Source organism: Cyprinus carpio, chromosome B14 (assembly GCF_018340385.1).
Source record: "Cyprinus carpio isolate SPL01 chromosome B14, ASM1834038v1, whole genome shotgun sequence".
NCBI lineage: Eukaryota > Metazoa > Chordata > Actinopteri > Cypriniformes > Cyprinidae > Cyprinus > Cyprinus carpio.
In genome coordinates this window covers 13,819,481-13,833,792 of record NC_056610.1, presented here as the reverse complement: position 1 = coordinate 13,833,792, position 14,312 = coordinate 13,819,481, and the positions used below count along the sequence as shown (strand labels likewise).

At 33.6% G+C, this 14,312-nt stretch overlaps 1 protein-coding gene and 1 long non-coding RNA gene across 16 annotated transcripts in view; both read right to left on the bottom strand.

Annotated features, from left to right (window-relative positions):
• Positions 1 to 4,451: 4,451 nt before the first annotated feature.
• On the bottom strand, positions 4,452 to 9,234 carry LOC122139624. Its single transcript, XR_006156433.1, has 4 exons — positions 7,815 to 9,234; positions 7,605 to 7,691; positions 6,249 to 6,278; positions 4,452 to 6,016 (listed from the first exon to the last, which is right to left on the bottom strand). It is a non-coding gene; the product is annotated as an uncharacterized LOC122139624 (long non-coding RNA).
• Positions 9,235 to 10,329: 1,095 nt separating this feature from the next.
• LOC109072264 (rap guanine nucleotide exchange factor 2-like) overlaps positions 10,330 to 14,312 on the bottom strand; it is a 106,717-nt gene continuing 102,734 nt past the window's right edge. For all 15 annotated transcript variants that reach the window (XM_042738176.1, XM_042738168.1, XM_042738165.1 and 12 more), the window contains one exon: positions 10,330 to 12,635. In XM_042738176.1, coding sequence (XP_042594110.1) covers positions 12,610 to 12,635 — 26 coding nt within the window. In that variant the 3' untranslated portion in view covers positions 10,330 to 12,609. The remainder of the gene's footprint in view (positions 12,636 to 14,312) is intronic.

Genomic DNA, 14,312 nt, shown 5'->3' with positions numbered 1-14,312 from the left:
AGAAATAAAGCATTATGAACATAGCCTACCTACTTATTCAGACGAGTCTGTTTCTGTTTAATTGTAGTCACAGTATATACATCACATTTAGAATGAATGATAATTTCTATATTTTTATAAAAGCTTCCAAACAAAAACCATTGTTATATTTTTATGACATATGCAGAGCTAAACTCTCGAGATGAGACTTATGACAGACAAAATATGTTACTAAATAATTACACGATTGTGATAGAGAATAAGAAGCTGACGTCTGGTTTCTACAAGTGGTCGCATTTACCATGTTTACTATGGTAACACTAAAGGCTAGTGTGCATATTCTTTTGCATTACTTACAAATATTTCTGCCTTGTATGGTGATCATAATTCACATCGGATCAAGTTATTTGAAACACTCACTGCTGTCTGAAAGTGAGTTTTGAGCTCAACTTGAACTTATGTTAAAATTTCTTTAATGCTGGTGTTATAGCTGTTAGCTTTATGAAATGATCCCCGGGGCTGACGCTCTCCAGACGCCCCAAGGTTTTCGTCAGGCCTCTCAAAAGCCGGCAGCCAGAGACGTGCTGTTTATGAATTGCATTTTTTTTAAAGACAATGTTTTCACCTAAAAAAAAATCATTTTCTGTTCAATTGAAGAAAAAAAGTTAATTACATCTTGGATGGCTTGGGGGTGAGTCAATTAAGAGCAAATTTTCATTTTTGGGTGAACTATCCCTTTAAGCCGGCATGTTTAGTCTGTATGACAAATGTTATAAGTGCAGATTGTTAAATAAAGGCTATTATGTGTTGTAATGTGTGTGTTTTAGTGATTGATAGACACCAGGTAGTAATTTTCTTAAACTCAATCTAAATTATTATAACTAGTTCCACAGCAATTTCTTATGATGCCCAAATAATAAATCTTATTTGAGGTAACATATGAAACAAATGTAGTGAATGGTTATATTTTAACTGGCACAATTTGCTGTAGTTTTCTAAATGTTTGACCAATTAAATTATTTTAGTTGAATGGACTATAAAACTATTTCAGTTAAGGTTGAGCCGACTAAAAAAAATAACAATTCAGGCAAAACTTTGAAGACAGAAATTGACTGAACGTAAAATTTCTGTGGAACTTGTTACTAAATAATAATTCGTTGATACAGTTTGAAATTTTTTACAGTGATGCTGTGGTCATAAAATGACCTTTTTAAATTATTTTCTTTTCACATGAGGGAGTTTGGCTCTGGAGTGATGGTTCCAAATTTAACTTCCAAATATGGGTTCTTTGAGAGCCCAGTAACGAATTTAATGAGGACTGCCTTGAGATGAACTTCAAAAGTAACTGCTTTTAATGTTCATGAAATCATACGATAAACATCTCATCAATTTCAAATACATTAAACCATATATGAGCAGATTAGGATATAGTGCTGCATGTAATATTTCTAAAGAAGCTAGATTTTTTTTTGCAGTTTGTTGAATTCAGACATATTTGTCAAAAAAAAAAAAACATTGTCAGGGATTCAAGACATCAAATACTAATAATTCTGTGTCTACCATACTAATTAAACATGCATGTTTACGTTTATGCATAATGCAAAACCAAAAAAAAAAAAAAAAAAACATTTTTAACTTATTTCCTATTTCACAGCTACTGTATATCAGTAATAGAAAAAAGCTAATTGATTATTCATGCAACATTCTGCAACATAGGATTGGGTATAGGTTGTGTTGTTGTGTAACCTTGATGATCCAGTGATAAATGTTTCAGCTGAAGCTTTCGTAATATGGTAAACATGTTCATCTGCCATATATAAAAACTCAAACCTCTACTTTGAAACTGACAAATACAGCAAATTCTCTGTTAGTGTCACTAAATTAATACATCAATTAAACTATTTACAATAGCATCAAAATTATATTTAGATTTTTTCATTCATTCATTCATTTAAATATATCATATAAATATGTTTTGTCTGATGTTTTTTATTCAGGTGTGCAGTATTCCTGGTTGATTCCAATGTTCTTTGAGAAACAATGGCGGTCTGGACTGTCTGTGTGTCTCTCTGTCTACTCTTTGCTCTGAATGCTTCAGGTGAGATACATCATTCATTCTGCAGCATTTACTGAGCATCCATAAATATCTTCAATGTTTTATTATATGTCCTTAACCATTAGAACAATTTTTTATAAAATGTTCAGTTTAGTTTGTCCTAGAGCTCAATTAATTTCCAACAAATTTTGATGTTGGCTTGAGAAAGCATGAATGGACAGCCTGGGTCAAAAGAGCCAAAGCAATTGTCTGTTCACAGTTCTGGAACTGGTACCACCACAAACAAATTACAGTCACTGCTTTCAGAGTTTTGTTTGCATGTTTTTTTTTGTTTGTTTGTTTGTTTTTTTTTTTGTTTGTTTGTTTCTTTTTTTTTTTTTTTTTTTTAGGATTCAGGTTAAGTGGGCCAACCTTTAACCTTAAGTAATTATATCCAAATTCATTAAATAATATGACATTTACTGGTTATTTTATAGTTGACATGTATAATTTACTATTTTAGAAAACAGCAATGAGACTGCAGTCAGGAATTTCAAGTCAGAGATGGAAGAAAGGAAAGAGAGAATAGAAAGGAAGTCGAGGCATGAAGTTCAATCTTTGGAGTGAAGAAAGGATGAGAGGAGAAAGAGATATTTAGATGCTGAATATAAAACTTTAAAATATGGACACAATTAAAAATTGTTTAGAGAGCATAGACAGAAAAGCATTTTGATTACCATTTTAAATGTTAATCTTTAGCCTATTTGTTGTTGTTTGTGTTATAGTCACATCTTTAATATATTATAGAGTTCATTTTTTTTAATTATTATTCTGTTTTCTGAATATTCTGATATTAAGATTTCATCAAATTTAATGTCAACACAACATGTTCTTTCAGTTGTTTGGAATTTAACACATGAACTGAGATATGGATTTACACGTGATTTATTTAACTCATAACCTGTAGGTTATCAATATTTTTGGGTTTGTTAAATATGTTTGTCTGATAATATGTGTTGATAAATCATGTCTTTTTAAATAAATTGTGAATAATTTTTGATAAATAAGGGATGGCACACTTTACCTGAAAATAAATTTCTCTGGAGTACATGACCTCAAAATATTTATTGTTATATATATCTTGCAAATAACACTTTATATGAACTGTATTCAAATTGAAATATTAAATCCGACCTTAAAGTTAACAAAAAAAAAAAAAATCTAGATACATGTTTTACCATAGTGGCCCACTTTACCTGAGCTCACCTTATATATAATAGATATATAATATATAATTAATATAATTAATTTAAGAACACTTAGACTGACAATAATACAAACAAAATCTCCATGTAACAGCTTGTGAGACTGGGTGGAGTCAACATGGAAAGAGATGCTTCAAGGTTTTTAATGATCCAAAGTCCTGGAAAGATGCAGAGGTAGGAATATTCAGCCATAAAAGAAGCCTATTATTTACTGTAATTTTATGAAGACTTATTAACTTTCTCCTCATGTCATATTCTCCTCAGGTGATGTGCTTGAATCATGGTGGGAACCTTGCTTCTGTACACAATAACAAGGAACATGCCTTCATAAAGAACTTGGTGTCAAGTTCAAAACCATTCTGGATAGGAGGCTATGATGCTGTTTCTGTATGTTATGTTATGTTATGTTATTTACTTATTTTGTCATTTTCTTTGTTTGTGCATCATACACTTTACTGTTTAAATCAGCACTGCTTACAAGTGAATGTTTAAATATACACAGAGGTGTGCAAGTAGCATCTGCGAGATAGAGTTTTTATTATTTTTTGATTCAAGTTTGATTTTTTTTATTTTTGAAATTAATGTAATGCGGGGCTGAACTAAGTGATGTTTTTTTTGTTCTGTTCTGTGGAGGGGGGGTGGTTTTGTTGTGGTGTGTTGGGTATGAATTTAATTTTTTGGTTTGGAGGGCCGGACAACAACAAGTCTGATGAGGATTGTATTGAGACAAACTATGGAGGTAACTGTTTTGAATGATGTGATTGTCATTTAATGTCTTCAGTTCTGGAATTTGTTCAACCTTCAATAAACAGCAACAATTAATAAAAAAAATTGTACACTCTCAGTAAAAATGTACAAATGTTATTACTGGGGCGGTGGCCTTTAAAAAGTTGCTAGTACTAATGTGTACCTTCATTGTACTAATATGCATCATTTAGGGGTAAATAGGGTACAAAGGTGTGCCTTTGGAAAAGGTACCTCCCCCAGTGACAGCTTTTGTACCTTTTATTTTGAGAGTATATTCACTCCCCTCACTTCCAGTGTTTACACTACAGGCTAGACATTCTTTATCTCTCTTTCTAAATACAAGCATTATGATGCCTGTATAATATTTATAACATATATATAACAGGTGTAGGGTATTGGAATGACCAACAATGTACAGACCAGTTATCATTTGTTTGTGCCATTGCTGATCCAAACTGTTAAATCAGAAATGGAATGCTTAAAACATGTTTAATACAGTGCAAATGCATTGAATTCACTGATAATAAGTTCACTTGCAGTTTTGCTTTGTGGCATGTTGCCTTAGTGTTCAACATCTTTCTTTCTGTAAATTATTTCTCAATAAATCAAATAGCATTCAGTTATTGTCCTGAAAATCTGTTGAACTGTAAACGTGGACACAAACAGTCATCAAAACAAAAGTCTAAGGAGATCATGCTCATTGAGAGCATAAAGCATAAAGCATAAAGAGAGCTTCAGGAAATTCATTATGTTCTGGTCAATCTTGGGTTTTGTGCTTCATCGTTTCCTGACTTTCAAGTACAGAGACACAAAAATAGAGGAATGGAGCTGCACATGCTCTCATGAAACATGTTATATTCAGCCATGAATCCTAATTTTCCTGTGTTTTCTGCTTTCTATATAGTGATAAAAAACATATTCCCAGTTGTTTCTTTTATTACAATTTATATCCACATCAAGATAGATCTTAGTCAGGGCAGCGTCATAAAAAGCAGGTGGTACTACTTTGAGAGAAAGACAAAAATAAATACAAAATCACAAAATGAATCCCCTTGGCTCCTGACATTATATAGAGGTGAAATGATCAGTCTGTGTAAGAAATTAGTATTATTTACAACATTATTACACTGACATAAAAAACACTAACATATCTCCCCTTACATTAATCTTGAGCAAAAACATTTCAACATTTACTCTCTTTACAGAATCAGAAGCAATGCATGCTGAGAACTAGAAATCTGCTGTAATGCAATAATGTTAAGCAATTATTGGGTTCATACAGTACACCTTTTTGTTAAGTGGAAAAAAACTTAAAAAAAAAAAAAAAGTAATAAAAAAAGTGATTATTTGACACTGACAACTCTTTCAGAATTATGACAGAGTATGTTCTTGAGAAACCTTCTTATAATTGGGAGTTAATGTGTGATTAATGTTGAGAAATTGTCTCTTATTCATGATCTACTTTCTTAAAATAACGACAGTTGCATGAATTCTTTCTTCAAAATATCTTCTTTTGCATTAAGCAGTCACAAAATTTGGTAGATTTCTTGTCAGCATTAATGTTTATGTATCTAAAACATTTCTGTGTTTATCTATAGAAACTGCCAATAGAACTAACATGACAAATGTATCAGCTGTATCCTCATTAAATGTAAAAACAAAATCTTTATTAAATGCTAAGACGAAACTCAAAAACAAGTACAATATAAAAAAGAAAAAAACATGGCCATTGACAAACATGCTAAACAAATATATTTAAAAAAATTAAATATTTAAATTAAAAATTAGTTCACTTCCAGAAGGAAAATTTCCTGATAATTTACTCACCCCCATGTCACCCAAGACGTCCTTGTCTTTCTTTTTTCAGTCAAAAAGAAATTGAGGTTTTTGAGGAAAACATTCCAGGATTTTTCTCCATAGTGGACTTTAATGGTAGCCAACGAGCTGAAGGTCCCAGCCGAGGAATAAGGGTCTTGTCTAGTAAAACAATCTGTCATTTAAAAAAAATGTATTAAATGAATATACTTTTTAACCACAAATGCTCGTCTAGCACTAGCTCGTCCTCATGCATTACGTAATCATGCACACGTGACATAAGCAGTAGAACCAAACCAGTGTTTGCAAAGCGAACACCATTTACTAGTGCAAGACGAGCATTTGTAGTTAAAAAGTATATAAATGTAATTTTTTTTTTTTTAGAAAATACAGCATCAGTATCTCACCATTGCATGTGCCTTGAAGAGGTGTTGCCTCTGAAATAATAAAAGAAAAAATAAATAAAATTATTTTATTTATTCGGATTTGGTAATATTTCCATCGCCTAGAGTTTCTAAATTGGTGGTTCACCAAAATTAATTGTACGAAGCTTTTCACAATAATTTGGCCGATTATAATGAATAAAAATAATTATTGCATTTCAGCATAAAATAATGTCTTAAATCTATCTTAAACCATTCACTTTGTCATGTCCCTGAGGCACTTCACTGAGTTTGTACTTAGAAAATTATTAACTGCATTTTATTGTCTGTGTCTGGCTTATGTGTTTGTGATCTTGTGAAGCAATTTTCTAAAAAAAAAAAAAAAAAAAAAAAAAAAAAAAAAAGATGTTTTATATATATAAAAAAACCCACTACCACACAAACCATTCTATGCCCATAAAAATGTTTGACTCTGCTCATATGTGACATCATTTTTCCAGAATTTACCATCATTCAGGTCTCTTTAATAGTGGTGCAGAAAATGGTTAGCAGTATCATTTATTCATATTTTTGGGGCATATTATAGTCAGGGAAGGTACTGTCAAGCTTAACAACTCAACCCCGTCACATAAAATTAAGATGGAATATGATTATTTTTCAACATTATATTTTAATCCATAAGTACATTTGTTAACATTAAATTGTTATCAGAGACACGTGAGCAGTAAGTAGATATTTGTTTTATAACAAGCTCTGTGTGAAATCCGTTTTAGACCAATCCCATTTTGTTCATTACGGGGTTGAGAAAAAAAAGTCTAAATCTGAAAATAATAAAAGGTCATTAATGCCTGAGGTTTGATATGTGCCTAATTATGTGGGGGTTTTAGAAAATGAATCATATGTAGTTGAAAAAAAAAAAAAAAAAAAAAAAGTATATTCCAAGAGTAAATGTTACTGAATCCCAGGAATGACTCATATATAGAATGGACATCCTATTGAATTCCCTTTTTTTAACCAGGACCTGGGCACCTTACAGTTATTGAGTCGACTATGAACTCTGTATACCAAAATATTTTCGAGTCAAATGTGAGGTCATCTGTCTGACAGCTAAAGCTTGACCCCAATCGGGTCATGCAACAGGGCAATGATCCCAAGTACACCAGAAAAATAAATAAATAATTACATGGTGTGATATGTCTTGTGTTGTTGTTCATCTGAGGTTCTGTTTTTTATATACACCTATATCTTATTTAAATAATCAGAGCCTTAAACATTTAAATAATCAGTTTACAATTTTGGGTCTACGCCCAATCTGACAATCAATGAGATCTGTGATCACTGCATATACAGAAAACTGGGCAATATACACTTCATAATTACCTGAAGCATCCAGAGCAGAGAAGACAGAAAGACAGATAAAGAGGCCAGACTGCCATTGTTCCTGAAATCAACCAGTACTTCTGCACACTTGACAAAACATGAGGGCAGAACAGAAAAAAACACATATATGTAAATATGTTTACAATTTAACGCGTGCACACACACACACGCTATTAAAGCATTCCAAATTTCCATTTTCTCAACCCATACTTTTGTGAAACACAGTAAGATTTAAAGTTTAGAACGGCTGAAAGTTGCCCCCATGAAGTCAGTCACGTCCAAGTACACTGCAGGTCTCTGCAGGACAACAAATGCTTGTACAAAATCTGACTCTTCAACACCAGATTATGACTCACCTACTTTTGATTGGTTCATACACTGAGAAGACTGCTATCTGATTGGTTCCTGTCTCCAAAACCCACTACAGATCATAATCTTGCCCCTAAACACAGATGGGACAAGCAGGAGAGTAATGAGGTAAAACCTCACATTATATAACATAGAATCAATAAAAAAAGTTACTAGTTATTCTATAACATTGTGTCGATTGTAATGACTCTCTAGTCTAGGATGTTGTCATCTTTGACATTTAATTTAGTCAGTCACTTATGTTTACAGGCATTATTCACAGCTATAGCAGGAAAGGGTTTTTACTGTAATTATTGAAGAACATATGGAGCACATATTAAGATGGGCCTGAGGGGCTGTGCTGCATGTGCCCTTTAGCTCATCAAAACTACACATTAATTCCTTAAATTTTCACTTCAGTTACCTAATTGTGAGTTTTATTCTGTGGCACAGAAAAAAGAAAAAGAAAGAAAAAAAAAAACCAGAAATGTAGAATTCTCAGTAGATCGCATAATACTTTATGGTGAAAATATGCCCCCATAATAACTGGAAAACATATATGCTGATACAAAATAGTGATTGAGAAAAGCTTAAATCTTTACACATTTTCAAGATTTATAACTGCACATTTAGTATGCTTATTAAGGCATTATTGCTTGCTTTTTCCCCATGCACCCCTCACCAACTGAGAAAATCTGACCTTACCTAGACTAATCAGAGTGTGGGTTGGTCATCTTGGGAGGAAGGTCTGATTTTTGCCTTAAGCCAGAGTATCTAAAATGTGATAATGTGATATGCTACAGTAATTAAGTTGGCCAAATGACTGATCTGCTATTTAAGCTGCTGCTTTTTCCTCTGACACTATTTTTTTTTTTTTAATGTACTTCCTCCTACAGCTTTCAAGCTACAACCCCCAAACTTGGGTCAGACCTTCAGACTGGTCTGCCTCGGGTTGCTATATCTTTTCTAACTGATCAAACTTATTATTTTTATTAAACAGATGATCAAATCTATGAGTCCCATACAGACTTTCATTGAGGGGGTCAAAACTTTAGTACAGACTTATATGCTGTGTCTGAAACCGCTCCCTATCCACTATATAGTGCACTATATCGGGTGTCAGCCATTTTGTAGTGCTGTCCAAATTCTGAGTGAACGACTTCATTCCCTACATTCGTTCACTTCTTTTTACCCACTATTCATTCTGATTTCGAGTGTACAACCGATGTACACTCGCTGAAGCACTATTTCCCACAATCCACTGCGGAGTAGCGTCGCGCTGGGAGCGAGAGCGGGAGCGAGCGAGTTAGAATGAGATGACGTTTACATCATTATTATTTCTGTTACGTTTATTTCATACAATCATTTATATTAAAATATGTTATGTAGGCAATAACTCAGTTTAATATTTTACTTATTTACTGAGGTGGCATCGTTGTTAACTTACAAAAATTATGATAATTTGGGGGTTAATTTAAAAATTTTCGTAAATCCCCTGTAGGTAGCGTATTCATTCTGATGTCAAATTAACGGTCGCCTGAGGGCGCTCTACGACCATTATCTTATCTGAGCTCAAAACGCTGCTTGGGAGAGTTCATATGGTTATGAACATAAATTTTAGCATTACAAAACAAATAAATAATATACCATCAATGAAAACACACAGCCGACATGGAGGTATGTATAATTACAATAAAGTAATTTTGAGTGTTATTGGTATTAATAGTATATATATATGTAATATAAAATTGCATATGTGACGATGTTTTTGCAACCGCTCCAAGTCTCACGCGCAGTGTATACGTCACCGTCAAAGACTGTATAAAAACAGGTCACCGTCCGAATCCGTTCACTTATTTCGTTCACTCCTTTCTGATTATAGTCCACTCAACTGCTATACACTATATAGGGATTAGTGAATGAGTGAACGAGTGAGCGATTTCAGACACAGCTATAGTGTTCAAGCGATCTATCACTAGCAAAGCATATGCTAATGATTATCCTGGGATGCTAAATCATGCCAGCAACATGTTAATCATGCTAAAACATGGTAATAATGCTAGAAAGAGGCTAGCAACATGCTAATCATGCTTTAAACTTGCTAGCAATATGCTAATCATGCTAGAAACAGTTTAACAACATGCTAATCATGCCAACAATATGTTAAATTATGTTAGCAATGTGTTAAATCATGTTATCAACATCTAAACTTTCAAACTTCCAGCTTTTTGAAGCCAACTTAAAAGTTCATTCAAAACTACTCATCAAATGCATCATGCTCGATAAGGAGAAATGTGGAATCACTGTGTGCATGACAGTTTATACACTTTGGCTCATCAAAATCTCTGAGGTAACACTGAAAAAGCAAACAGTGTTGAACAGCAGATCGATACGGATGTCTTTTATTAACCCCAACATACATTTGTCAGTTAGAAAAGTTTGAGATACACATTTCAAGTTACTTCCATGTCTTATCTTGTGCAAACACTAGGTGGTGCCAAAGGCCATTTAAAACAATGTTTGAAAACAAAATCCTTAATGCAGAATCAACAAAAGAAGAGCAATAATAATAATAATAATAATAATAATAATAATAATAATAATAATAATAATAGCATTTAAAAACTATGTTGATTGATTTTTGTCGAATTTATTGATCCCAGCTTCATATAAACTGGATGTTGAGGCATAAACATCATACATTTCTACAATTCAACAAAAATATAACCAATATTTACAATTATTGTATTAAAAATACAAAACAAAAAGAAAGACAAAAAAAAAAGAACAAATACATACTCCACCAATTGTCTTTGTAAAAGACGTACAGGTAAAAGTAGTCAAAAAAGAGATAATATTCACCAGTTAAATGTACACGTCTCACTTGACATCACATATTGAACAGAGTAGCAGAACAGCTACCTACTACTATTTACCTTGTTGTATTTATGCTTGTACAATTTGTGCAACTTATTTTGCAAAACAAGCGACTCATCTTGGCTTGCCAACACATGAATATTTAATAATAATAATAATAATAAAAATAGGTGGAAGCAGATGGTCGATATAGTTACTGTTACAAATGTGTTGTTTATTAACAACTCTATCTGCAACCATTAAAAATAAAAATAAAAAAATGTGTGGGAGCCAAAAACAAACAAAAACCTACAAACAAATGAACAAACAAACAAACAAGCAACTAGAGAAAGAAACATTGAAGTAGTGATGTTACAGGGTACAGTGGAAAACACTGCAAACTTCTTTTTTCTTCTTCAGTCTATTGTTTCTAACTGCTGATCAATGTGATCAGCTTAACTCAGTGATTAAAATGAAAGAATAAAAGTGACGTGCTCCCATCGGTTCAGTTCTGCTCTTACTGTTGGACTTCGAGTGGGTTTATGTGTTTCCGGCCATTCGGAGTCTCAAAAGCACATTTCAGTTCAGTTCCTGTGAATGATTGAGGAAGCTGTTGTGCAGCAGTAGTAGTTAGTTCAAGGCCCACTCCAGGAGAAACATGCATGACTTGAGCCCTAGTAAAGAAAAACTTAACAAAGAAGCCACCATCTTTCACACACCACCTTAATGGTTTCACTTAATGAGAGGAAGAAAGTAGCACCCGAATAAAACGTCCTCATTTGCCTGAGCAGCCTGCAGTTCTCACTTTAACCAATAGGGGGCTTGATGTTGTGCCAAAGCAAATGCTTTTGAAGCTGGAGAGGGACTGAACTGATAAAACCGCCTGCATCATATCGAAGATGAGTGTGTACATTTCCTCTTCATCACTAAAAGCTTCTTGAAGCTGAACTGATTCACTTTTAATGGACTTTGGCTCCTCGATTACCAACAGATGTAAATTTATTCAGCCTTTTGTTTTTGTATCATGTTTTTTTATGAGGCCTTTGACCAAACCTGATGCGTTCTTACAGCTCTCAAACCCACTGCAGCCAACAACCAATAAAATCACTCACTAAGGTTTCACTTAGCATCATTTCCTCTCACAAAGCGCCTTCCGTATAAAATCGGTGTGCTACGTATGTCAGGAGTCTCCATTTGTAGTCATCCAGCAGAAGTCATGATCCTGCAAATATAATACTGTTATACTGAACCACACAGATATGAGTGTTGTCGTCAGGACTGATGTGAAAAGGAGTGGCATTAAGTTATAGTCAAGCCTTCTTTGCCATCCAAACTGCATGTCCAGAATCTGGTGACTGAAATGTTGATTGTGTGCATCACTTTACACCTTAAAAACAGTTAAAAAGTGCTGAGGGGAACTACTAAACGTTCACGTGACCTTTAAGCAGAAGGAAAGAGGGAACTGTCTGAAGATAACCGTTAACAGTAGTTTTGTGTTGGTGTGTGTGTGTGAGAATGTTAAAGCGCTGTGTTCGTGTTTCAGTTCAGTTCATTTTTCCATTCTCCAAAGTGCCAAATAAGTTATTTTTTTGCTCGCCTACTTTCTTCACAGTATTTCTTAGCATGCAGGGCATTAAACTCCCCATGATGCATTAAGGCAGGGCAGGGAGATGAATCCATCATTGAGGAGGGAGAGAGGCAGTGCCGGCAAAATGTAGACTGGATGGTCTGACTGTCGGACCTGTGAATGCCCCATATGGGCCATCAGTTAATGCAGCAGTGCAGCCAGTGTCACCCCCTTTCAAACAGCAGACACCTGTTCATCCTCTGGAGGAAGAAGAGAATCTGTGTGAGCATCATGGACATAATCAACTAAACACACAGGCTCTGATCCAAACCCGAGTGACATGTGAAAGTGAACTTTTATTGATGTTATTGATAATGTGCATTTCTCAATATTCATTGTCTCAACAGAAACGACCTTTGGCGTCACAAACTTTACACCTCTTACACTGCATTTGCAGTAAACATATGCAAGTGCAGTTTTGTGCATATTAAATTTTGTAAGTAAAAGCGGAATAAAACTTGTATCATCTTATCCTAGCAAAAGTCGCCACTAGTTTTGTAATCACAGGAATACTCATGTTGATGGTGAAAGCACACCACTGTTTGGAACCAAATAATGCAATGCTAAAAAAATAAATAAAAATAAATTACCATCATGGCAGATAGGCTGGAACTAGAGCTTTGTGAAAAAAGCATCCTAAAGATTATAAATATTTATATTTAGATATTAATATATATAGTTGAAGTCAAAAGTTTACATACACCATGTAGAATCGGCAAAATGTTATTTTACTGAAACATTTGAACAGAATGAGGATGTGTAAATTTTTTCTTATTTTGCCTAAATATCATATTTTTTTTCATTTAGTACTGCCCTTCAGAAGCTACAGAAGATACTTTTTTGTTTCCTAGAAGATAAAATAAGTTAAATTTACCCTGATTCTTTAAATTCGAGTTTTAATGCATGTTTTTCCTTCTGGAGCATCAGTGAGCGTTTGAATCTTCTGTAATAGTTGCATATGAGTCCCTCAGTTGTCCTTGGCATGAAAAGATGGATCTTAAAATCATACAGTCAATGTTGGAAAGGGTTCAAATACACAAAAATGCTGGAAAACCAAAGAATTTGTGGGACCTGAAGGTTTTTTTCTGAAGAACAGCAGTCAGTTTAACTGTTCAGGACAAACAAGAGACTCATGAACAACTATCACTAAACAAAAATACAGCTTTGGATCATTCAGGTAACACCACAGTATTAAGAATCAAACATCTTTTATGTGAAATATCTTGTTCAGGTCAGTACTAAAGAAAAACATGCATTTTGTATGATCCCTCTTATTTTGGTAAAATAATTAACATTTTGCAGATTCTGCAAGGTGTATGTAAACTTTTGTCTTCAACCCTAACCCTAACCCTGTATTTAAATATAAATGTAAATTTACTGTATTATATATACGCTAAATATATAAAAAAAAAAAAAATATATATATATATATATATATATATATATATATATATACATATATATATATACACACATACATAATATGTAAGGCAGCATAGCTGTACTATTTTTGACGCTAAAAAAATGCTGTCTAGGGCAGGAAATGCACTGGGGTTTGGAACAAAGTCACAGGCATACTGCTAAATATAATAAGGAATAAAATATGCTCTGGCCTTACCGTACCAAAGACAAACATGACAAGACAAGAAAGACTACTACTGTAAAAATTAATAAAATGACAATTCCCCAAATCAGGATCTTTGTGCTGATAAGTACTAACACTATTTTACGTGCTACCTGACAACACAAACACGACCTCAGGCTCTATCATGTGTTCAAGCATTTATGATGGCAGATCTAGTGATTTTCCTGTGAGCACTGATGGGTGAGAGCCAATACACACGGCAGAGCAGGGAGCAATGACTGGGATGTCGCCA